Source organism: Thamnophis elegans, chromosome 2 (genome assembly GCF_009769535.1).
Source record: "Thamnophis elegans isolate rThaEle1 chromosome 2, rThaEle1.pri, whole genome shotgun sequence".
Lineage (NCBI taxonomy): Eukaryota > Metazoa > Chordata > Lepidosauria > Squamata > Colubridae > Thamnophis > Thamnophis elegans.
The window spans coordinates 48,812,150-48,838,318 of NC_045542.1; the positions used below are offsets into that span (position 1 = coordinate 48,812,150).

At 41.5% G+C, this 26,169-nt stretch overlaps 2 protein-coding genes across 6 annotated transcripts; both read left to right on the forward strand.

The window, feature by feature from the left end:
• Window positions 1-41: 41 nt before the first annotated feature.
• On the forward strand, window positions 42-12,932 carry HGS (hepatocyte growth factor-regulated tyrosine kinase substrate). 5 transcript variants are annotated; one of them, XM_032210366.1, is made up of 21 exons: window positions 42-171; window positions 1,580-1,664; window positions 3,934-4,009; window positions 4,161-4,253; window positions 5,606-5,729; window positions 6,345-6,397; window positions 6,922-6,990; window positions 7,146-7,270; window positions 7,552-7,630; window positions 7,727-7,825; window positions 8,541-8,636; window positions 9,052-9,090; window positions 9,210-9,353; window positions 9,682-9,895; window positions 10,144-10,316; window positions 10,428-10,568; window positions 10,670-10,847; window positions 10,965-11,098; window positions 11,499-11,627; window positions 11,824-11,919; window positions 12,101-12,932. In XM_032210366.1, exons 1-21 carry the CDS (start codon window positions 135-137, stop codon window positions 12,212-12,214), a joined length of 2,298 nt encoding a protein of 765 aa, XP_032066257.1. In that variant the 5' UTR covers window positions 42-134; the 3' UTR covers window positions 12,215-12,932. The 5 variants fall into 5 exon arrangements, with proteins under 5 accessions (XP_032066257.1, XP_032066258.1, XP_032066259.1 ...); XM_032210367.1 differs by having other exon boundaries at window positions 9,685-9,895; window positions 12,101-12,214; XM_032210368.1 differs by having other exon boundaries at window positions 7,727-7,816; window positions 12,101-12,214.
• Window positions 12,933-18,127: 5,195 nt separating this feature from the next.
• Window positions 18,128-24,427, forward strand: MRPL12 (mitochondrial ribosomal protein L12). The gene is made up of 5 exons (XM_032210274.1): window positions 18,128-18,286; window positions 19,641-19,827; window positions 20,017-20,091; window positions 22,098-22,232; window positions 23,819-24,427. Exons 1-5 carry the CDS (start codon window positions 18,234-18,236, stop codon window positions 23,933-23,935), a joined length of 567 nt encoding a protein of 188 aa, XP_032066165.1. The 5' UTR covers window positions 18,128-18,233; the 3' UTR covers window positions 23,936-24,427.
• The last annotated feature ends 1,742 nt before the right edge of the window (window positions 24,428-26,169 follow it).

Genomic DNA, 26,169 nt, shown 5'->3' on the forward strand with positions numbered 1-26,169 from the left:
ATCGCGAAGGCTTGCCGCCGGAAAGCCCGCCCCCCAGCTGACTGGAAGGCGGAAGCGGGGCCTAAATTGCGGAGACGTCGGGAGGGGAAGAGCGGCGGCGGGTCGGTCCAGCCTGATCTTCAGCGGGGAGGACAATGGGGCGAGGAGGCGGCACCTTCGAGCGCCTTTTAGGTACCGAGGAGGGGAAAGGGGGACCTTGGCCTAACCCTGCCTCAGAGCCTCGGCCTTCATTTTAACGCTCGCTCGGAGCGGCGGGGCTGGGTTCCTCTTGTTTTCCTTCGACCTCCCTTCCTTCTTCAGCTCTTGTGCAAAAAACCTTTCTGTCAATGGCGCCTTCCTTGTCTGGGATCTTTCGTAGCTTCTGAAAGCCAATCAGGACTTCGAAGCATTTTCCTTTTCCTCCCTCCCCACTTAGACACCCATATTGATTGTCCTGTATTATTGGTAGGATCATTGTCCTCTTTTCTCAAATTCAAAGGTTGCACTTTCAGCGACAAAGAGGTCGACTGGAGTGATTAATAATGTGACATTGCCTAGTATGTAATGGGATGGGATTGCAGGATGACAGTATTATTCACTACTCAAGACTAAGTACTGGCTCTCCTTTCCGTAAATGGCGGGACCAGCTTGATCCATTTTGAATGTATGGACTGATAACAAATGTGTGATGGTGGGGGGTGAGGGAATCTCAGTTCCTGTATTTGTAATTGTGCAATGCTGCTGACCTCATTGCTAACCTAGAATCAGGTTCTACAAGGTGACTGATTGTACCAGGAAATAACAGACTTAAGCAGGGGCTGAATCGAGGCAAACGTGATGTGCTGCAGTAGGACAAATATCAGTGGAAAGAAAATCTACATCACCCCCTATCAACAGTCGACAAATTCACTGGTGTTTTTGTGTTGATGGGGAAAAGGCAATGATCAGTTATTCATTTCCCTTTAAATATAGTGCTCTATTTGAATTTGGAATGTTAGAATATAACAAAGTATACCACTCCAAAATATACTTAAATTCCCTCAAGAAATTTATAACATGACAGGGAAGGGGAAAATAAGGGCGAGAAAGTGATATGCAGAAAGATTAAATACATACAAAAGCAGTTACATATAACTAGGATTTATTCTACATAAATGTGGAAAAAAGTACCAAAGTTTTTGACAGAAGGAAGTTTGGAGGAAGAATTGGAAGTGAAGAGGTTATAATTTACTGTAAACTTGATGATGGAGATGCTAGAGTGGCCTGATTAAAGAAGTCTGTTTATTGGGGACGATAAAGATGAAGTAATTAAAGAAAATAAAAGATATCTGGGCAAATGATAAATGGTATGGCTGGAGGAGTACATGTTTATAGCTAGAGTTAGATTTGACAGCTAAGAGGTCAGCTTTGCTGAGAAAAATTATAAATGCTTGCTAATAGCATATGGCAAATAACTAATAGCTGTAATTGTTTGCGATCTGAAGTTCTCATTCATCTCTAATAATTCTTGTCAGAAGAAAAATCCCTTTGTCCATCAATTCTCTGATAGTGAATATAAATTTTAATTTGTGCCTGAATGACTTAGCTTATTATCTTGCAGATAAGGCCACAAGTCAGCTTCTGCTGGAGACAGACTGGGAATCTATTCTACAGATCTGTGATATGATTCGTCAGGGAGATACCCAGTAAGTGCTGAACTCTACCATCTTATCATTTCCCCTATTTTATGCACTTTACTGACAAAAGAAGCATTCTTTCATTACAATTAAACTTTAAGCAAAGTATGAGTGGAAAGAAACATGCTGCTAACACAGATAGTTGAATGTGTTTATCTATTTTCTAAAGCCAGAATTTTAGGTATTGGCTACATTGTGCCTCTAAAGACTTTGTTGTTCAAATAAACCATCAGCTAGTAGAGCGCTATACAATGTGAGATATCTGTATAATTCACCAGATCTTTGGCAGCTCTAGATTGTTGATAAATTATAAATTTTGATATAAAAAATTACATAGGGAACAATCATTTCAATGATATTGCAATGTTACTCTTAATATTAGTTTCATTAATTTTAATTATAATTTAGTTTTTGTCCTGGGTCTTAATCACTTTTGCAGTGTGGATTTCAGGATGCTATTGAAAGCTGAGGACTGCCATTACTCAGAAAGGATGATTGGTTGCTACCCTCCAGATAGCATGGAATTCAGCTCCCAGCAATCCCAACTAACATGATTAATATCTGGAATTATTATCCAGTATATAGAAACTAAGAAAAATCCTTCTGGATCAGCGCATAGATCTGTTTAATACACGTTCTGTGTTACATTATCCAATCAATTCCATTCTAGAAGCTCGTGAGCAGGATTTGAAGTTGGTAGCCTTTTCCTGTTGCTGCTCCTTTTATATATATATGTGTGTGTGTGTATGTATGTGTGTGTGTGTGTATATATATATATATATATATATATATATATATATATATATATATATATATATATATATATATATATATATATATAATGGATTAGCAAGATACACGTTCAGAGGATAGGGCTATTAATGACTATTCATATTGATGGATCTATTCATAGGCATCTTCAGGAAAGAGAGAGAGAGACGAGGACTGGGGACAAATAACAAAATTTGTGACACAAGCCGCATGACTTACATGCTTCTATACAACATTGGGATGGAAGTACAAAAGCCTAGGATTCATGTTATGATGTCCAATGTTGTATTTGCGCTGATAAATAAATAAAGGGCACAATATATAAAATAAAAATAAATCAGCACAAATACAACACATTTGTAACAAAAGGCAACAGTAAAATATTGGGCTTTCTGTCTGGATGGTCTCTTGTGACGAGCCGATGGACAGAGAATGGAAGCAGTTAGCTTCCTCCCATAATTGGAGCATACCAGGGGTTGTGACTATACATATATATATGTATGTATGTATGTATGTATGTATGTATATACATACACACACACACAAAATGCTACCTTTGATTTTGGAGATAGATTCTAATTTTAGACATTCTAGACAACACAAGGTGACACAAAATTTGCATTGGACATCATAACATGAATCCTAGGCTTTTGTACTTCCATCCCAATGTTGTATAGAAGCATGTAAGTCATGCGGCTTGTGTCACAAATTTTGTTATTTGTCCCCAGTCCTCGTCTCTCTCTTTCCTGAAGATGCCTATGAATAGATCCATCAATATGAATAGTCATTAATAGCCCTATCCTTTGAACGCGTATCTTGCTAATCCATTTTAAAACTATTTTCACTGATGGTTAGTGTCTACTGACAATGAATTTCATAGCTGAATTGTTTTTGTGACTAAGATTGTTTTCTCATTTAGATTCAGTAAATAAACTGCATTCTAATACTGTGTATGAAAGAAAATATATTTTCTGCTATCCGTTTTTTCCCCTTACATACTCTGCTTTGTTAACTAAGAAGCATTCAACACTGTCCCCCCCACTTTTTTTGCAATGCCTTTGTTCTGCTCATTGCTGCATCTTTTACAGCTCTGTAATGGGTTTTTTTAGAAATAACTAAGATGCAGTTGTAAAATTGATTTATATTAACAATTATTTCACTGGCAATTTTTATTTTTAATCAGTTGGCTAATTATTCCTAGGAAATCCCAGAACAGAACTTGGTTGCTACTTGGGACTAAGCATATAGTTGGTTCTACTCTGGTTGACCCTTAGCCCATTATTCTAGGACATAGTCATATGGGATATTTTCTTCGTCTAGGACTAATCTAGTCATAATATGATGTTTTGTTTTGTCTTGGCATATACACAGCCTCCTTCATCAAATGTTTGCATTTTGTAGGTGATTATACTATGTTTCATGAGAGAAAAAATGTTATCTGGCTTAGATGTTTCTTGCAGCTTTCATTAGACTGAACTGGTTCCCTTTCCCCCCCATGATTTCCCAGGGCTAAGTATGCTGTGGGTGCGATTAAGAAAAAAGTCAATGATAAGAATCCTCACGTGGCGCTCTATGCACTAGAGGTAAGCAGAAGTATAATCACACTCCCAGGTGACTAGGGAGATTTTCTTCATTTGAGCCCATGTGGTATGCATTGTAGAGGAGATCCAGACTATTTGTTGTGAAGTCTCTGAACTTTATTTGGAAACCAACTTTTGTATAATTTTCACACAGGTCTTGGAATCTGTAGTAAAGAATTGTGGTCAGACAGTCCATGATGAGGTGGCTAACAAGCAGACCATGGAGGAATTGAAGGAATTGTTCAAGGTAACAGCACTTAGGCTATTTTTGTTTACACTAAGCTAAACTAGAGAAAAGCCTTATACTGAAGTGAGGGGAATAGATTGACTTTCTGTTCTTTTTTTTCCTGAAGGTTTGTATTAATCTTGCATGACAAAAATATTACCTTATATGACCTTTTTGTTTTACAAGTAAACAACTCAGAAAAAATCCTAAAATCCCAAAGTTATAAAAGTTTTATTTTAAAAAATCTGTTTGGGCATTAAAATTGTAATGACCATATTCAAGCGTAGTATGTTTATACATTTATATATACACATACCACATCTAATATATTCAATTAGCCTGAAATAGTTTTAGAGCACAGCCATTTCCATGTCTGCACATGTATTTGTATAGCAAAGATTTCAGCCTGAATAGTTGCGCATACTTATATCAGTGTATGGGTTATTGATGCTTTCATTGCTTGAATACACTCATTGCTGGATTGTTTTCTTCCTTATTATCATCAAATTTTCAAACGCGGGAATTTTATCTACTAGTGTCAATTAAAACATAACAGTTTCTATGCTTCCATTGTATCTCTAAAAAAAAAAATCAGTGAAGAAAAATAAATGTTGGATTACTGTGCAGGCCATATACTCTGATTTGCTAGTTCTTAAAAATATATAGATTTAATATGTATATAGTATACACAAGTGTAGTAATGCTCCTATAGCTAAATGGTGGAACACATCTTTTCTTAGAAGAACATTCCAGATTCAAATCCTGGTCTCTTTTAGCACCATAGAATAACATGACTCCTCCCACAAAGTCCATTTTTATTATGGCTCTCTTAACCCTAACCTTATCCAATTTGGATCTTGTCCTCGTGCTCTTTCCTGCCTTACAGTATTTCAGCCTCATTCCATCAGTGGTTCTTGATGGAAGCAATGTACTATTATGCAAGGTGAGATTGGGCTTGTGACTGCATCTTCAGTAATGCAGAGGTAATCCTAGTGTTCAGGGAAGAGTCTTTTTCTACAAGAGCCTTGCTGTACCTTTAACTTTGTTTTTTTTTAGCTTGTTGCAACAGGAGCCTTACATTATTTTATGTTTGTGAGGTAAGAACAGTCATTCGTGTACCAAAACACCTCTTAAAATTAGATATACATTTCTTCAGTGAGAATATATATTTTAGGAAGAAATTATTGTGAGTCCCTAGTCATATTGTACATGTTTACAAGCAATGACTAAACAAGGGGGAAAGTTGGGTTTAGCTTTTGCTGCTCTGAGGGATGATATCCTCTCTATCAATATCATAACTCAAACAATGGAAGATTGCGAGCTCAGTTCTGCTGGCTACAATGCCTGATCTTGACCCTTCCTATTATCTGCAGAGACAAGTTGAGGCAAACGTTCGCAACAAGATCCTGTACCTGATCCAAGCATGGGCCCATGCCTTCCGCAATGAGCCCAAATACAAGGTGGTTCAAGATACCTACCAGATCATGAAGGTAGAAGGTGAGGAAAGTAGCCTTCCATTGTGGTACTAAGGCCATTTGGGCGGGTAATATGTCTGCAGCTGGGAATTTGGAGAAAAACCAAATGAAAAACTTTCCATTGATTTATCAAATTTATATGACCTGAAAACCACCTCATAAATTTACTGACACTACTGAAGTGCTGGTGGCAATTGCTTAGTGTGTTTCAAATACTGATCATAGCCATTTCACTTCTTGGGCCTATCTCAGTCTTCTAATTCTGGAGCCAGTAGATATATCAGCTTTCAAATTCTGTAATTCTTATCCCTTCTGACTCCACAATTCTGGACATAGTGACAATCAAAAATTAATCCCTTTGCCCTTGGTCATTGTCACATTGTGACATTCATGGGGTTTAGTGGTCAAGTGATCATCTGGAAAGATTCTGAAGAGTTCTTGCAAATAAATCATGCCCTGTAGACTCCCTAACTTTGGTTGGTAAAAAAAAAAGAGAGACTTGGAAGCTTTGCCCACATGAGGCAGAGCATAGGGAGACATGGGGGCAGTTGTTCATGTCCACCATGTAGTCCTTAGTCCAATATCCAGGGCCCAAGGTTTGGCATGCGATGGCATGACAGTGTTAATTTACCTACAGGTCATGTTTTTCCAGAATTCAAAGAAAGTGATGCGATGTTCGCCGCAGAAAGGGTAAGTATCCCAGCTGGGAAATTGGCTCACCTCATTGGGTGGAAATAATTTGAAGTTTTCTGTAGTAATTACATCTTGAATGTGTAGCATATATTTGTTTTGTCTCTGATTTGATACTGTTTCTAAGGCTGAGAATTTGGGATGAATCAATCACCAGCATAGCAGCTGGTTGAGGCAGGTGATAAAACACAGCCTCTCCCCTTTTTTTTGCTATCAATACATTAGGAATTTTCCCAATTCCTTTCTTCTCCACTCATTACTTCACATCTGAGAGTGATTTGTGGTTGCAGTTGTATTCAGACAGACAGCTAATCTTTTTTCAACTTGTAAGTCAACAAAAAGATTAGTTCACACTGAGCTTATACTGACCATTAAAAGCACATTATATCACTGGATGCATTTCCTTTATCTGCAATGCATTCTAGCATATCAGTAGTTTTGGAAAGCTTTGCACATTTAAGATCACGCAAAGTGTTATAGTGGCTTTTTTTGTACTCATAATTGCTGTGTTTCTGTGAGGTTAGGCTCCTGATTGGGTGGATGCAGAAGAATGCCACCGGTGCCGAGTTCAATTTGGCGTGGTGACGCGCAAGGTGAGTACTGCCGCATCCTCTGATCCTGGGATCACATGCTGAATGTGATGCAGGGTTTTTGTTAGAAGTGCTAGGAGAGAAGAGGGCAATGGTTTTAATGTTTTCCAACCAGATGTTTATCTTGGATAATCCTGATCGTTCTAATATGTTCACAGCATCATTGTCGGGCCTGTGGGCAGATCTTCTGTGGAAAATGCTCATCCAAATATTCCACCATCCCCAAATTTGGCATAGAGAAGGAAGTACGAGTATGTGAGCCTTGCTATGAACATCTCAACAAGTAAGAGCTTAACTGTGGAAGGGGCTACTACATTTGAGATTCTGAAAACAATGGCTGTTTGGGCACCTCTGCTTTTTGTATGTGGGAATTTTGCAGTTGTAAAAATGAATGGCGTAACTTCCCCTATTCTACAGAAATGCTGTTTCCAGAAAAAATGCTAGTTGGTTCATTGCAGATTATAGTTTAATTGTTGCTGGGCCTCCCTGCTTCCTCTTCCTCATTCAGCTTAGCAAGAGGGTAGTTCCGCAGCAGTCAGGACCTTGTCTTTTCCATCCATACAGGAAGGGAGAAGGAAAAGGAACTGCTACCACAGAACTTCCTCCGGAATACCTGACCAGCCCTCTTTCACAACAATCCCAGGTAAGTCCTTGCCTGTTTTAGCTCTCTACTTCTCTTTAATTTAATTCATCAGCTCCACATAGTAGGTACAGTGACTGCTGTTTGCTCTGCCCCTAGCTGCCCCCAAAGCGTGATGAAACTGCCCTGCAGGAGGAAGAAGAGCTACAGCTGGCAATTGCACTTTCTCAATCTGAGGCGGAGGAAAAGGAAAGGATGGTTTGTGTATTGATCATGATTCTTACAAGTTGTCATGATTAATTTTCATTCGTCATAACTAACATTACTGTGAATTCCTCATGCTTGGCTGCTTTGTGCCATTATAAGAATGTATTTAGCAACTCAGGCTTCTGCTTCTTCCTGTGACAGCCTATTGTCCACTTGTGAGAAATTTGTGCTAATGTCACTCTTGTCTCCAAGCCAAAGGGAGCCCCTTAATTACCAAATAGAAGTCTTTCTGATAGTCTTTCTCACCTAATCTACTATTCGCAAATGATCCAAAAATTGAATTCCTCAAGACTTTTCAATCTTTGTTGCATTCAGGTTACAATATCACATTTTGGTTTTTGACATCTAGTTATCACTGATGTACTGTATTTTAATGTAATATCCTCATATATAAGATATTGTCATTCTGACTATCAAAAGGATGCTTAGCGCTTCCTCATAAGACTGTAATAATCTGGATTCGAAAGGGGAAACATGATTTGGACTGTACATTTACATGTTGATAACTCTTTTAAAATGTGTCATCCTAGTCTTGTGTGTAATCCTAGGTTTGATTTAAGAAGGTACCAAAGCGTGGTCTGAATTATCTTTTTCCTCTCTCAATCCTTACACAGTGCTACTCTTTTCTGTCCTACATCTCTCATGCTGATGAACATCAAAAGGTAATTAAAGGTGGTAGTCTTACATCTTTTCTTTTCCTCTGCAGAGGCAAAAAAGCACCTATTCTACCTACCCCAAGGCTGAACCCACACCAATCACCTCTTCAGCACCCCCAGGTGGCACCCTCTATTCCTCTCCTGTGGTAAGAATGGAGCCTTTGGCAGAGAAGAGCCAACAGAGAAAGGTTTTGGACCCTTGCAGGCTAAAATACTTTGTAATTGTTTTGATTGGTTTATTGTATGCAAGGCAAAGTCAGGTTTGTGAGATGAGGAGCCATATAAATCTTATTAGTCAATCCCAGGAATCAATTTCTTTTGGGCTTTAGATGACCCTTAAGCCACTTCATTTCTCATGATAATTCAGTAGTATCTTGATCAGGCTAATGAAGGAAATTTGAAAGATGAAAATAAGAATTTTGCTCTCGTCTGCTTTGCTTGAGCAGCTGATTTGCAGGTTTATTCTCAAGCATTTGATATATATTTCTAAAGGATAATTAGATTGTGGGATATTTTCATGATGTTAACCTTACTAAAAATAAACAAACCTGTCTTTTTCAGAACTCCTCTGCTCCTCTAGCTGAGGACATCGATCCTGAGGTGAGACTTCAATCTTTGTAAGCTAATGACATGGACTAAATGATAACTGATAATTAAGTTGCTTGTTTTGAATAATGTCTTGGCAATAAGTTGTTTTCATTTCTCCTTTTTCTGGGCAGTTGGCTCGATACCTGAATCGCAACTTTTGGGAAAAGAAGCAGGAGGAAGTACGCAAGAGCCCCACTCCTTCAGCCCCACTGTCTATGGGGGAGCCAGCAACCCAAACTACGGAAGTCCCACCTGCCCCACTTAGTGTTGTGGAGGTAGGAACAAAATCCTTCTGCGTTAGTACAGTGTCACTCTGTAAGCATCACTCAGACTCAACCACATCACTGTAGGGTTTGGGGAATATTTATTTATGAACTGGGAGTAGCAGCGCTAAAGGAAAGTTTTAAGAGTGAGTGCTAGGCTTTCTTTTTTTGGGAATTGTGAGTTTGTTTCATTGTGGGTGCATCTATTCTGGTGTGGGGTTTACTTGGACAAACAGTAGTAGCCATCTTGAAGAACAAAATTAACTTTTAAAGAAGCAGTGCCAGGATTCTAAGGCAGAACTTGGGACTTCTGGTCAGCGGTTTCCCATCTCTTCCCCAGCAGCAATATCAGAATGGTGAGACAGACGAGAGCCATGAGCAGTTTTTGAAAGCTTTGCAGACTGCGGTCACCACCTTTGTCAACCGTATGAAGAGCAACCACCTGCGAGGGCGGAGCATTACCAATGATTCGTCAGTCCTTTCTGTCTTCCAGTCCATCAACAGCATGCACCCCCAGCTCTTGGAGCTCCTGAACCAATTGGATGAGCGTCGATGTATGTTATCAGAAGCTGTGTCCCTGATGTGTGAATTGAAAACAGATTTAGAATTTCCTCGCCCCCTGTTGAATCTTAGCAATCTAAGTGACTACTACTACTACTTTTCGATTGGCGTGGGGTTAAAACAATCCAGTGCTTCCCAATCCTTCTGAAAGTTCCGCTTCTGCTTTTCTCTTTTAAGAGATTTGGGGAGGTGTGATGTGGGAGCAGCGATGAGACTCCAGCCTTGTCCTTCTTTTCCATAGTATATTATGAGGGACTTCAAGATAAACTTGCCCAGATCCGGGATGCACGTGGAGCCCTAAATGCCTTGAGAGAAGAGCACAGAGAAAAACTGCGCCGAGCTGCAGAAGAGGCAGAGCGTCAACGTCAGATCCAGCTAGCTCAAAAACTGGAGATCATGCGGCAGAAGAAGCAGGTGAGGCTTGGACCGTGATGTCCCACGTTTGTTTGGAGCAAAGATTCATCTGCTATCTGACAGCATTATGACCACAGTGCCTAATACACCCTGCGTTATTCCAACCTTTAGGAATATCTGGAGATGCAACGGCAGTTAGCCATCCAGCGCCTTCAAGAGCAAGAAAAGGAACGCCAGTTACGGTTGGAGCAACAGAAGCAAACAATCCAGATGAGGGCACAAATGCCTGCTTTCTCCTTGCCGTACGCACAGGTATTTGAGTGGAAGAAGACTGGGGAGGCCAAGAATTCCTTTTGCCCTTCCCTGCCCTTCCTGTAAAGTTTACAGGAACCAATCTTGGTTACTGTGTGTAGCTGCAAGCCATGCCTCCTGCCAGCGGAGTGATCTACCAACCATCAGGACCCACAAGCTTCCCAGGCACCTTCAGCCCAGCAAGCTCTGTGGAGGGCTCCCCCATGCACACCGTCTACATGAGCCAGTCCGCCCAGGGCAGTACAGGACCCTACACTGCGATGCCTGTGGCAGGAACAGGTAACAGAAGTAGAAGAAAAAAAAGGAGTGGGTGTGGATTTAGCCCAGCCCTTTACTGATAAACTACAAAGCTCAGCCTGGAAGAATAACTTTCAAATCTTGGCATGTTTGTTTCAGATCCTGGCATGGTGAGCACCTACATGTACTCCACAGGCAATAACAATACACAACCTGCCCCACAGGCACAGGCAGTGCCCACCGCAAATCCTGCTTATTCTTCCTATCAACCCACACCTACGCAGGGTTACCAGGTACAGTTGATCCCCACCCCCCAATCTCACCCCAAGTCAGGAGACTAGCTCTTAGCATTCTATTGGTTGTGCAAAGACTATAAACCAGTGTGGTGCACTGGTTGAATTAACTCTGGAAAATCCAGATTCAGATCCCTATTCAGACATGAAGATCACGGGGTGCTCCAGGGCTGCTCAAGCCCTCAGCTTAATTAAGGAGGATTTCTTGGCAGGATTCTCTCTTCATTTACTTGTGGAGAAAGCAGGATTTCCCAGCTTTCTAGAAGCAAAAGGCATCATATTTTATTTGTATGTTGAAGCTTGTCTAGACTTTCCTTGGAAGTTTCTGGGTATCAAAATCTTTTGCTCAAAAGTTGCCACGTACGGGCATCTTGTTCCAGCTATCTTCTTTATCTTGCAGAATGCACCCGCCCCTTCCCAAACGCAGACAGTGCCTGCCATGACCCAAGCGCCCCCCCAGTCTGGGGGTACTATGGGTTACATGGGCAATCAGTCAATGCCAATGGGATACCAGCCCTACAATATGCAGGTGAGGAAGTTGTTTCAATTACTGTGCTTTTTCCTTTGCTGAACTTCATGAATGAGGTTAGCAGCAGGAAGATTTATAGGGAATATGTAGTTATGTTCATAGAAATAGGAAAATTCATTTCTAAAGCCCAAGTGGCTGCATTTCAAGAAGGGCCACTTGTTCTGGTGAAAAGTTTGACACCCTCTTTTTCTGCTAGAACCTTATGTCAACTCTCCCTGGCCAGGAATCAGGTCTGAGTAGCCTGCCACCCCAGCAGCCTTACCTGTCAGGACAACAGCCTATGTATCAACAGGTAAGTCTTTGACCAAAATTTCAATGTAATCTCCCCCCAAAATACTTGACCTTATTAGCATTAAGATAGTGACTCTACCAACCCTTGGGCTAAGGGAGCAAGTGCTATTAATTCTTTCCTATAGGAATTCCACTGAAAGAAATGCTGGCTGGCTATGCTGGCTTCCATTTATGTTTTGCAGATGGCACCCTCCGGAGGGCCTCCACAACAACAGCCGCCTCCCCAGCAGACCTCTTCCCAGGTGCAGCAAGTGCAAGGGGGAAGTGGAGAGGCTCAGCTTATTTCCTTTGACTAATCTCTTGGGTTACAAGGCAAGGGAGGGATGGGTTTCTAAAACATTGTAAAGCTATCATTTCTTGGTCACTGCTGTACTTGCTACACCATTGCTGTTCCTTTGTGCTGTTCCCTCAATAGGGAGAGAGGAGAGTTGAGCCCTCGGTGTTGGGTAATTTCCCACTGTCTGTCTGCATTTTCCCATTCCACCTGTCAAAAATGCTGCCAGGATCAAGAATCTGTAACATCCTATATGCTGCTACTCGACTATGGAGAGTGAGTGGCCCACAGCCCAACTTGCCTAGCTTTTCATTAGTTGGATAACAGAGCTTAGTTCTCAAGCAGTCGCTGGTATGTAGACCATTCAGGAAACTTCTCTTGGGGAAAATAACATTTAAGCATGCTCCAGAGTCAGAATTTATGAGATCCAGTGTATGGCACTGCCCTGAGCCCGCATTCTCTCTCTCTCAGTGTCACATCTAGCCAAACAAGTGACCTTCACTTTGCCCAGCACACTCAACTTCTTTTCTCACTAATTTTTGACATCTCTCCACCACTTCCCTCCATGTCTTCTGAGAACCCCCTATCTTGAACACAGCCTATCCCAACCCAGTATGTTTTTAAGTCCTCACCCCATCCAACCTATCTGTCCTATGGCTTTGAAGATTTATGTGTCATACTTAGTGGCTGGTGTAGACAGAATGGAATCAGTGACAATAAAAATAAGTATTTAAACCTTTCCAATCTCTGCTTCTGTTACAGCCCTGTGCTGGTATTTAAGTCTTTGCATAAATATGCATTCTACCAAATAGGTTGTTGGGTTGTGATTACTGAAGTGCTTCAGCAAGAGTACATGACACATGCTGTGTTCCAGGACTCAGGGAATTTTCACCCATTTTACCAAATGAAGAATTTGTAGAACTATCTAGCTTCATAATCGAAAGTTTTATATCCAAACAGAAGGGCCAAGGAGGTGCAGAGCCCTGCACAAATCCTTCCACTCACCCACCAGGCCAATTGGAGCCAGCAGTTTTAGCAATAGCAATAACACTTGCTTATATACTGCTTCATAGTGCTTTACAGTCTTCTCTAAGCCATTTACTGACCCTCAGGGGCTTCTTCTCATCTCCAGTTCGAGAAACATTACCTTCATGCTCTTAGTATCTTGGATGGTCTTCAGCCTGTTTCAGCAATAGTCTATCTAGGAAAGGGAGCATTATTTGGAGGATGTGTCTTCAACAAGACTATTTAGCAATTAGCAGTTTAATGGGTTTATATGCCGCCCAATCCCGGGGGACTCAGGGCAGCTTCCAAATACAAATGAAATAAAATAACACAGAGGTGGAGAATACAAACAATACAAACAATATTAAAAACATACATCCGGTTTAATTGGGGGTTGAACCTGATTTGAATCAGCAACCCCTGGCCTGCCGGAACAGCCAGGTCTTGGTGGCTTTTTGGGAGGCGGCAAGGGTGGGAAGGGTCCGGATCTCTGTTGGTAGCTCGTTCCACAGAGCCGGAGCAGCTATAGAAAAGGCTCTCCCCCGAGTGGTTGCCAGTCAGCATTGTCCGGCCGATGGCACCCAGAGGAGGCCTAACCTGTGAGTTCTTATCGGACGTTGGGAGGTGTGTAGCAGGAAACGGTCTCTCAGATATCCAGGTCCAGTGCCATGTAGGGCTTTAAAGGTAATCACCAGCACTTTGTAGCGCGTCCGGAGACTAATAGGGAGCCAGTGCAGCTCGCGGAGGATAGGTGTAACACGGGTGTACCGAGGTATACCTGATATCGCTCGTGCGGCTGCATTCTGGACCAACTGCAGTCTCTGAACACTCTTCAAGGGCAGCCCCATGTAGAGTGCGTTGCAGTAGTTGAGCCTTGAGGTGACGAGGGTATGAGTGACCATTTGAAGTGCCTCCCGGTCTGGTGCACCAGGTGAACCTGGGCAAAAGCCCCCCTGGTCACAGCCGACAAATGATATTCTAAAGTCAGCTGTGGATCCAGGAGGACACCCAAGTTGCGAGCCCTCTCTGAGGGGTGTAAGCTTTCACCCCCCAGGCTAATTGATGGAAAATCTAGACTATCCTTGGGAGGAAACATCAAAAGCCACTCGGTCTTGTCTGGATTGAGTGCCAACTTGTTTACTCCCATCCAGACCCTAACAGCCTCCAGGCACTGGCACATCACTTCCACTGCTTCGCTGAGTTGGCACGGGGCGGACAGATACAATTGAGTATCGTCCGCGTATTGGTGGTACTTGATCCCGTGCCGGCAAATGATCTCACCCAGTGGCTTCATGTAGATGTTAAATAGGAGGGGGGAGAGGACCGAGCCCTGTGGCACCCCGTATTTGAGGGGCGTAGAGGTAGACCTCTGTCCTCCAACCCACACCGACCGTGACCTGTCAGAGAGGTAAGAGGAGAACCACCGTAGGGCAGTGCCTCCCACTCCCACCTCCTCCAGTCTTCGCAGAAGGATACCTTGGTTGATGGTATCGAAGGCCGCTGAGAGGTCAAGAAGCACCAGGATAGAGGACAATCCTCTAACCCTGGCCCGCCAGAGATCATCAGTCAGCACGACCAAAGCAGTTTTTGGTGGAGTAACCAGGCCTGAAACCCGACTGGAAGGGATCAAGATAGTCAGCTTCATCCAAGGACCGTCGGAGTTGAAAGGCCACCACCTTCTCAACAACCTTCCCAACAAAGGATAGGTTGGAGACTGGACATTAGTTATTAAGAATAGCTGGATCCAGAGAAGGTTTCTTAAGGAGGGGTCTCACCACAGCATCCTTTAGGGGCTGCGGGAAAGATCCTTCCTGTAGAGAGGTGTTAATGATTCTCTGGAACCAGCCTCGTGTAACCTCCTTGCTGGCAGAAACCAGCCAGGAGGGACACGGGTCCAGTAGGCAGGTGGAGGCACTTACCGCTCCCATGGCCTTGTCCACTTCCTCAGGAGTAACAGGTTGGAACTCAATCCAAGGAATCTGATCAAGGTCTACCCCCGGCATCTCGACAGGAACTGCCCAAGTGGAGTCTAGGTCCATCCGAATCTGGGCGACTTTGTCCGACAGAAACTGAACAAATTCCTCAGCTCTTCCCTGCAAGGGTTCCTCCGCATCCCTCCCCTTCAGAAGGGAGCGGGTAATCCTAAACAGGGCGGCTGGGCGAGATTCTGCGGACGCAATAAGAGTGGAAAAATGCGCACATTTGGCCGCCCGTATCGCCACGAGATAAGTCTTAATATAGGCTCTTAGCAGTGCTCGGTCAGATTCGGAGTTACTAGCCCTCCAGCGTCGCTCTAGGCGTCTCTTTTGGCGCTTCATCTCCTGGAGTTCCTCGGTAAACCAAGAAGCCCTCCTGGATCCACTGCCGTGGAGAGGCCGCAAAGGCGCAATCCAGTCAAGAGCCCCAGCCGCCGCTATATTCCAAGCAGCGACCAAGGACTCTGTCGGGCTGAGGGCAAGGGAGTCAGGTATATCCCCAAGCTCCATTTGAAATCCCAAAGGGTCCGTCCATCAGGCGCCTGGAGCGAAACCACCTAATCGGCTCTACCTCTCTGCAGTGGGGGAGGGGTTTCTGAAAGTCCAGCCTCAGTAGGAAGTGATCTGACCATGACAGGGGCGAGATCTCAATGCCCTCTAATTTCAGATCACGTCTCCACTGCCCCGAGAGAAACACGAGGTCGAGCGTGTGTCCTGCTCTATGAGTTGGGCCCAGAATTACCTGGGTCAAGTCCATGGTTGTCATGGAAGCCATGAACTCCTACGCCCCATCAGAGCGTTCGCCAAGAGATGGCAGGTTGAAATCCCCCAATACTATAAGTTTGGGGAATTCAACCACCAGTCTGGCTACTGATTCCAGGAGCGCAGGCAGGGCTGTTGCAACGCAGCTGGGAGGTAGGTACGTTAACAACAGACCCGTTTGACCCCCAAGGTCCAACTTCACCAGAAGAGACTCACATCCAACAATCTCCGGAGCAGGGATTCCACGAGGAACCAATGACCTTCGGATGATGGCAGCCACTCCTCCACCCCTTACCTGGTGTCGCGGTTGGTGGAGCACCTGAAACTCTTCAGGGCACATTTCAGAGAGGGGGACTCCTCCTAAGGAGACTAAGCAGACTTCAGTCCTTTATGAGTTCATAAAATTGGATTCCCTATGTTTGGTTTTCCATTCCGCAACATTCCAGGAAGTTCAGCATCTATCCATTGACATTATAGGCTTTAATATATTTCTGTTGAGAAGGTGCATTGATCTCTACAGTATTGGCAATAAAGACCTTGGCAGTTAGGCCTTAACCTAACTGCACACACTTTTGTTATGGTCAGCCTGTCTGCTTCATGCATTTTATGGTCTAAAAATAGGTTGATCTAAAAAGAGTAATTCCACAATCAATTTTTGAGGGAAATTATAGAAATCCTAGAAAGTTTTTTTCCTAATTCAGTGGTACATAGTTCTATGACAGGACTTGTATTTTGAATGCTACCATTATTCTATGAGGAAGTCAATAAAAAAGATTCCTTCAGCCAACTCCTGACAATTTCCTGTGATTCTTCTTGGCAGTAATACAGAAGTAGCTTGTCACTGCCTTTCTCAACTTTACAGTTTAGCCTACAGCTTTAATCTATCCAAGTACTAACCAGGTCCAATCTTAGTTTTTTTCAGTCAGGGTTAGCTCCATGCTGTTGCAACAAAGAATCATTAGATGAAACAGAAAACTTTCTGCTATGGAAAATAATTTTTGTTTTTTTTAACTTTTTTAATGCTGTAATGAATGGACAGTGGCCATTAGTGCAATATTCTTACAAATCCCAATGTATAAGTATATCCAAGAACAGGATATGCCATAAGGCAAAACTAATATTTATTTTTATACCATCCTGGTAATAATTAGATGATAAAATGTATAAAACAATGTCTGGAGAAGCAGATTGGACTTCACATCCTGATTTTTTTCCCTTTGGTCTTCACCAAAAAAGCATTTTGTGTATGAAACAAAAACCTCTCTACATAACTTTTTTTTATCATTGTGTGCCAATAAGTACAGTATGGTAACTCAAATGCAATGTGTTTCCTGAAATAAAAATTTGTTCTAAGAAGACTGTTAAATTGACTTTGGGGGGAAAACCTGCTATAAGATGAACCACAGGCAAACTGTGTGCCCACATTCTCAAAATACGGTAATTGGTTTACTGCTAAACAAATCAAATATAATAGAAATAAAAATTCCATCCACTTCACTATCTTGTGTCTCTTGACTTCACTGCCTCGGGAAAAAATTTAAATTAGTCCTCCCTTGCCGAGCTGTTAAGAGGCTCAGATTAATATGAGTTGGAAGGGGCCTTGTAGGTCATCTAGTCCAACACACCCACCCACCCATCCACCGCGCCCAAGTAGAAGAACCTACACGCGTTCTGACAGATGGTAGTCCAGTCTCTTCCTGAAAGCTTCCAGTGATGAAGTTCCCACAACTTCTGAAGGCAACTTCTGTTCCATTGGTTGACTGAATCACATTAGTGATTAGATCACATTAGTCACTGCAAATAGTCCTCAACTTATAACCACAGAAGGCTCACACAGTAAATCGTAAATTATAGTCTTCCATCTGTAAACCCTTCGCGGAGCCTCCTCACTCGTCCGCCTAGCTTGGAGTTCTTTTTTCCGCTTAAGCCTCCGAATTGCGGGATCTTCTTTAGTTGCAAATATTACTTGGTTTCACTTTGTTCGCCGAGCGCCGTAAGGGCAGCTGGGTAACGAAGTTTGGCTCTGTTGGAAAACGGGCTTCCGGTTCCCGCAGTTTTCATTTCTAACCTGGTACGCTAGACGGGCTTTGAATCGTCACATCCGCTTACCATCGAGATGCCAGGCTGTGCAACGCTCTGTTGTACCTCACGGAGAGTCGAACTCGGCGGCGATTGGACGTTTCGTTGAACCACAGAGATGCTCGGAGAGAGCGTCCCCGGCGCCCTTTTCGGTGTGCACGCTGCAGAAAGAGGGGGCTGTCGGTGTTTCCTTCCTGCCGCCTTTTGCAGCCGCCGGTAATGGCCATGTTCCCCGCGGCCGGACTCGGTACCGCTCTCCGACTGTTACTGCGGTACGTAGGCCTGGACGACCGATGCCCCGACCGAAGGGGAAGCGGGTGGGAGCGAACTAAGAGGCCCGAACGCCCAAATAAAGGTCACACGCCCGCCTCGCTTCTGCAAACGGAGCCATTGCTTGGCGGCGCGCGTATAAAATTGCAGGGGATTTTTTTTTTTTTTTTGCTCTCTTTAAACCACGCTTCAGCCCTCTCGATGTGAGGAGGGAGAATTTACTTCTTGATCAGTCTTGAAGCACCCCTGAAAGGTCAGCTCCGTTACCCCAGCTTGCTAAGGGGCAGAAACTGATGGTGGGTGGACTCCTGTAAGCTGGGGTGAGATCTGAACCAGAAACTTCGTGACTTGGGGCTCTGGCCAGTAGAGAACCGGTGTGTTCAGGTAATATCCATAAATAAGCTCTAATAGATCAATCAGTGCTTGTGGCTATTGTTGCAAATAGTACTGAATTAAAGCAGGCCTATTTTGCCTGAGGAATGAATAAAATGGCACATTAAAAAAAAATTACCCACATGAATCCCTAATTATTAAAAACAATCTGTCCTTACTTTGTCATCTTAAAGCATGCTAGCAGAGCAGATTAAGTTTTGGTAAAAAAAAAAATTTTTTTTAACCTATGCTACAGTATATTATGGGACGCGGTGGCTTGGTGGCTAAGACACTGCTTGTCCATCAGAAAGGTCAGCAGTTTGGCGGTTTGAATCCCTAGCACTGCATAACGGACTGAGCTCCTGTAACTTGTCCCAGCTTCTGCCAACTTAGCAGTTTGAAAGCACGTAAAAACTGCAAGTAGAAAAATAGGGACCACTTTGGGTGGAAGGTAATGGCGTTCCATGCACCTTCAGCATTTAGTCATATCAACCACATGACCTTCGGACAGCGTTGGTTCTTTGGCTTTGAAACAGAGATGAGCTCTGCCCCCTAGAGTCAGGAACGACTAGTACATATATGCAAGGGGAACCTTTACCTTTCAATATATTATAGTTTATCTTTTGGTTGACTATTTTAAACTACTTGAACTGCACCTTTTGCGGTATGAAACCTTGTCATTATAAAGCTTCTACCATGTAATATTTCAGGCTATTGAAAATAGCCATTATGTCTGAAACTGGATTATTTCTAAAATGGAATTTGTCAAAATTTGCTTTAAAAATGGCTGGGGAAGATTTTTTTTTCCTTTTCAATAGCCTGTGCACCAATTCATACTGTTGTCCATTCCCCCCCCCCCCCCCAATCTTGGTTGGTCTTGCCTTGTTATCCCTCCTTTCCTCATCTGTTCAACATATACTTTTCATTTGCATGTACCTGTGTGTTGGGAAATGTGAATTGTAACTTTTGTTTTCTGATCTACAGGCATCATCGATCACAAGCTTGTGCTATCCGGATGCTGAAGACTACATGTTCAAAGTGTAGTGAAGTTTTAGCAAGTCCGCGTATGGATGATGCCCCAAAAGAATATTCACCTAAGATTCAGCAGCTAGTTCAGGATATTGCTAACCTGACTCTCCTGGAGATCTCTGACCTCAATGAGTTGCTAAAGGTACCATTTTTACATTGGAAACTGGGTGATTAATAGAGCAAAAATTAAAAAGTTGTAGTAGATGCTTCCTGTTGTTTGTAGCTTCTTTTTCCTTATAGAGATGGGGTGTGGTAGTGTGGGTTATAATCCCTACTTCAGTATTACAAGTGATGTAAAAGATGGATAAAAATATGTATTCTATATTTACAGAAAACTCTCAAGATCCAAGATATTGGACTTATGCCAATGGCCGGGATGATGCCAGCAACACAGTTGGCAGCACCGGTAAGCTATCAGCCTTATATCTTGTCATTTACCTGAATCAAATAGTAATTGCTTTTAGAGGAGGGTCTGAATGTACGTGGTCAGCAAATATACATTGTTCTTGAAGAGGTGGGTATGAAACTTGTAAGCATGAAGATGAAAGATGCAGACAGACTGCTTTCTTTATTTGGTATTTAGAAGAGCTGCTGCATGGTATAATGAAAATAATAGCAAAGTATTTGTAATGATATACAAATTGTAATAAACTTCTGAACAATTGGCAGTATAGAATGGGGCAAAAAGATTTATAAAGGAGATTCATGAGTTAAAGTTAGCTACTTCTCTATGCAGCTATAGTTTTAGTTAGCTGGATACTTTTTAGTCCTGAGGGTGATCCTAAATTAAGTGAGATAACAGACATATTTATTATAATGGACTTAGAAGCCATTTTTTTCAGCTGTACATTTTAGATGCTACTATGCCTCTTGCTCACTTAATTGTTTCCTACCTATTTTTGTATGTTGTGATTTTCTATTAAAGTTAAGCTTTGTATCATTAAACATGGAATAAATATCTTTGTGGTGCCCCAATTATGATGAGATTTGCTTCCTGACTAAAAGATTGTATAGATTTGAATGACTCAAGTGAAAATAGTTCTAGAGGTTTAAGAAATTCATCTCAAACTTAACTTTTCCAAGTGGTTGCTTAATTTTATTCCAAAGGAGTTCCCAAAACAATTTCCTTATAGCAGTTCTGGAAATCTGCCAGATACAGTGAGATATTTGTAGTAATTGTAGATAGATGCCTTTTAGAGGTTACTCTATTTTCCCTGCTGCCTCATACCACCCTCCTCAAGGTTGATGTCTGATCTTCTCTCCGTTTACCAAACAAAAAGGCACCCGCAGCACTTCTTTTCCTTTTATTTTTTTCTTTCACATTTTGATAATCAAATACTTTTACTGGTGTGGGATGGTGATAAAAATTTCAAGACATGAAGATGCAGACAAAATTTGACAAATATTAATCTACCCATGAATATTAACCTGGATAAAACTATGGACTTTAAAGTTTGCAGCAGACTATAAGAAGGAGCACACACTAGCTCCTGAATGAAATAATTCATTAGCAATTTTGGGAAATATTTTAACCAGCTCCATAGAGTAGAAAGAAAAAGATAGTCCTTAAAGTAAGGGGATTTTTCCAGAAAAAATAGCATGCAGGTCATCAACTTCTTAAAAAGGAAAATATATGTCTGGAATGTCTAGGTTAAGAAATTAAGGAAACAAGCTTTTTCAAGGATGGAGGTTTCATATTCTAGCTCCTTTATTCCGTGATCCGACTCCCAAAGGGAAATTAATGAGTTTACTCTGTTTGGAAAAAAAACAGAGAATTCATATTTTAGCTCTTCTTGTGATTAATCCCCTTGTGAGTTGTCATTTATGATTAAATTTAGGCAACTTGGTTGCACAGTGTAAAATCACTGATCAGGCAAAAAAAAAACCAGTGTGAGATTTATTTATTAATGTAGATGGGCAAATATGTTTTATTAGGTTTATCAGTGAAATGTGTATATTAAAGTTCTGGAGGAATGACGAGGAACAGAAATAATAAAGATTTGCATTACTTGTTTATAATATCCGTTCCCACTTAGAAATTCAGAGGAATGTGCTTGATATGCTATGAGAGAGCAATTGATTAAAATAAGTCACAGAAGAATAAACAATATTAGTGTTGTCAATACATCCAAAGTTTTATATATATATATATATATATATATATATATATATATATATATATATATATATATATATATATATATATATATATATATATACACACATTGTCAGTTTATAATAACAACACTGTTATAATTCAGAGCTAGGTTTGGGGGCCCTCCCCCATCTAAATTAATCAAATGAGGTGCCTAAATAGTTGGATCCTTCCTTTACTGCTGTCTCCTTGGAGGCAAAGGGGCAGGCATTACCTACTAATTGTCAATTTGTTTCTTTTTCCTCTTCATCTACTAGGCAGAAGAAGAAGAAATGGTTGAAAAAGTAGAAAAGGTCAATTTTACAGTGCGCTTGACTGGGTTTAAAGCTGAAGACAAGGTGAAAGTTATCAAGGAACTAAAGAACCATGTGGAGAACATAAACCTTGTCCAGGTAAACTGATTCTTTCCTATACTTGTTCAGATTATACTGTTGAGGGGGAATATCTCTTTACTTGAAATGCTTGCAGGGGCTAAGAATGCTTAGAATTATGTGACTGACAGTTCCCTCTATAGTAACTGTTCATTTAATAGAAATATATATTCTGCTTTAAGCCTAAGGGGCCTTAAAGTGGTTTGCACTAATAATACAATTTCATTAAAACAGTTAGGAAAATAAACAAAATGGTGATCAGCAAAATTAACATTGGATGGAAATATGCTTATTGCCTGGTTAAAAAACATCAACGAAGGACTGGGTTATACATCTTGGAAGCAGGTTCCACAGATAAGTGCTGATACTAAAAGTGTCATACGTTGTGCTGCTGATTCCCTTGATGACATCAACTAGTGAAAACTGTAGTGATTACAGTTGATTTCTTAGCAAGGTCTTGCAGGTAGATACTTTCCTTCAGATACTGTGGTCCCAAAAGATATGAAGCTTTATAGAAATAAATCAACATCTTACACTGTGTCTGAGAATGAATAAGAAACTAATCCCAAGAAACAGAGTTAGTATAATATGGTCCATAAGAGGGATATTCTAAAATATGTTGCTTCCCAACTGCCTTAGTTCATTTCTAAACTTGATTTCCATAGAACTCCTGTTGTAATTTTTTGATGTTGCCAATTGGGAGCAGAAAGGGTATGATTTGATGGAGAGTTTAAAAAAAAAGACGATGTGGAATGAATAAAAGTAAAGTTAGGATCCTCAGATATAGTGGCAATTAGTGTGACACGGTCTGTCATGAATCATGCAACTCAGTGGCATCTATTGAGAAAGCAGGGCTAAAAAAAGGCAGGTTGGCAGAAAGGTCAGAGCAGTGCGAACCCACATCCCTTGGGTGTGATATATACATCACTTTCCCCTTCTTGCCTTTTTGAACTTGCATGCATCTCCACCTTTCCTCCATGCAAATGAAGCTGGTAATTCTGCCAATTACCTCCCTACGACCTATAAGATCCCATAGATTAGGCCTCCTCCGCATTCCATCGGCCAGCCAGTGTCGGCTGGCAACCACAAGGAGGAGGGCCTTCTCAGCAGTAGCCCCGACCCTTTGGAACGAGCTCCCCGTGGAGATTCGTACCCTCTCCACCGTCCAGGCCTTCCGCACTGCCTTGAAGAACTGGCTCGCCCGTCAGGCCTGGGGATAAGGATTTCTACCCCGCCCGAATGTTGTATGCATGTTGCTCATTATTTTATTATGTGTTGTTGTCTCAATGTTGTATTTCCCCTTTCCCTGGTTTTCTGTGAGCCGCCCTGAGTCCCCTCAGGGAAAAGGGCGGCCTACAAATGCAAATAAAACCTCTAAAACCTCTAAAGCTCCAAAGACAATTTCCTCAAATCTTTGAATTCTGTTTAGTAAACCCTGGAACCATAATGTAGGAAATGCTTCTTTGGAAAGATTTTGGGGTGTTGTCTCCTCAAATTCAAGAGGTAAGTAGAAAGTATATAGAGACCAAGACTAGCATTAGCTGAGGTTTCTCTTGAATGTTATGATAACCTTTTCATTTTCTGATTAAAGTCTGTCTGTCTTGCAGGCCAAGAAGTTGGTAGAATCTCTTCCTCAAGATATCAAAGTAAATGTTCGTAAAGAAGAAGCAGAAAAGGTTAAATCGGCTCTAGAGGCAGTTGGAGGCACTGTAGTTGTGGATTAAAGAATCTGCCTACCTGTCAAAGGACTTAAAGCAGAGCCGGGGAAGGACCCTCTGACTTGTGTTAGCCACTCCTGCTGACTGGTGGTGGAGTACTGTGCGGTTCCAGGAAAGTTGCTCTGCCCCATTTTTTTCTGCTCTGCAGTTTCCCTTGGGGATAGCTCAGTGTGTATCAAGTTATTTGGCACACCTTGCAGTCTGCTACGTGGTTAAAAACCTGTATTCATAACGAATATATGTGATGGATAACACCTGTAAAACATGTGTGATAATCCTTTCTTACATGTTATTGGATCCCCCCCCCCCAATCCAGCAGGTTTCTCAAGTTTGCATAGGTGTTTGGACCGGTGTCCCTTACTGGCAGATTTAATCATTTGTGGGAGGAGGTGGGTGGGATCTTTGTAGATTTTGTGTCATACTCTAAGATCATATTTCCAATAGGAGGTGTAAGTGAAATTGATACTCTTTTAATAAAGGAGGACAGCAGCTTGGAAATTTTAGCTTTCCCTTTTGTGGCTTACTAGATTTAGTAGACAAATATATATGTATATATTTTCCAAATATGAGCAGGTTAAATTTAGGTAGGGACAATACATCCTGCCAAGTTCCTTTGTAGATGGCTAGACCTCCAACGTAGCTCCCTGATTGAGGTCTATTCTCTTCTGTGGGTGGCCCTTTTCCTCTCCCCTGCCCTTAGTCCCCTTTGGTATGATTTATATCAGCACAGCCTACAACTATCTTTTCCTTGGTACTTGCTGGGTCTTGCAATATGGTAGTTTGCTGAATCTTGGCTCCTGTTTGAAGGTTTAATATAAGCCATTGTTCAGGTGAAAAGGAATATTCTTAATTTGTTTTAGATATTTCACTCAATGGAACAAGATGTGGTTTTAGTCCAATGTCCATGTTGTTGCACTTTCATTTAAAGCTAAAGTGAACCCTTGGCAGGCAAGAGATGGCCTAAAGGCAGCTTTTAAGGCACACTGCTGATAGTTAGAATGCTGCTTTTGCAATTTTAACTATATTTTTTCCAGCACTTGAGAATTCATAGAGGAGATTTAAAGTATGCAAATTAAGTGAGGCTTTAAAGACAGGAACAATTTGAAACATCTTTCTCTTACTGTCATTTTTCATGCTTTTCTCGAAGATAGCTTGGAAGTGGCTAATTTTTAAGAGTTGGGAAACAGGTTTTACTGACCAAAATTTATTGGGCATTTTCTACTATATTAATGCAATAAACAATGCCAAATATTATACTACCTCCAAAATTTACGTACACAAATGTATCTTCTGTGCTTACACACCTCAAACATTTTCAAGATTGCTGAAGCCCTGTAAATAACATTGCCTTTTTACAGATGCAACCATGAAGACATGAATGAATTTCCGCAAAGGAGCACACTTTTAGCAATTATTCTATCACAGATATTGCTAGTTAGGATCTGCAACAAACATTGGAAAACAGCAAATACATCATTCAAGACTGGAATGATGGAGATGATAAAGAGTATGAATGGAATGTTTCATCTTAAATATTGGGTTTTTTTTCTGTTGTCTGTGATAAGGCAGTAAGATTACTCAGAACATATAAAACTATCCCATTTCTCTTAATGCATTTGTGGGTGCTGCTAAAGCAATTTGGAATGGCATGCCTTCAGAAATTATGGGTGGTCCATCGCTAAAGGTTTTTAAGAAGAGATTGGACAACCATTTGTCTGATATAGTACGGGATCCCCTCCTTGAGAAGTGAGTTGGATTAGAAGACTTCCAAGATCCCTTCCATCTCTTATTCTATTAATTGAGAAAGAGGCAAGGTATTTTTTTTTTACATAGAAGGTAAAATTCTGAAATGATTACGCCTATTTCAAAATAATTGTTTCAGATATAAAACAGTACAACTATGGAAGTTTTGCACATCTTTATTCAGTAAATCATGCAAAATGAATGCCCTCTTAGGAGCCTTGAAGAAGACTTTGCTGCAGGATATACAATGTTCAGATTGCTATGCCAAAGGCAATGCAGTAGGAGTTAGAAAAGCTATAGCCAGTAGATCTGAAGAACTTCTGTTAAAAGAAGACTGATGTATGGAGTACAACTATGTAACTATCTAAAGGGAGCCAGCTTTGCAAGAGGGCAGCTTGTATACACAAGAAAGATGGAATTGCAGGAAGAGACTTTTAAGTTCAATAGTTTGGTGAAACAGCAATGCAATGAAAACTAAAGCTGAATTTTTAATTTCC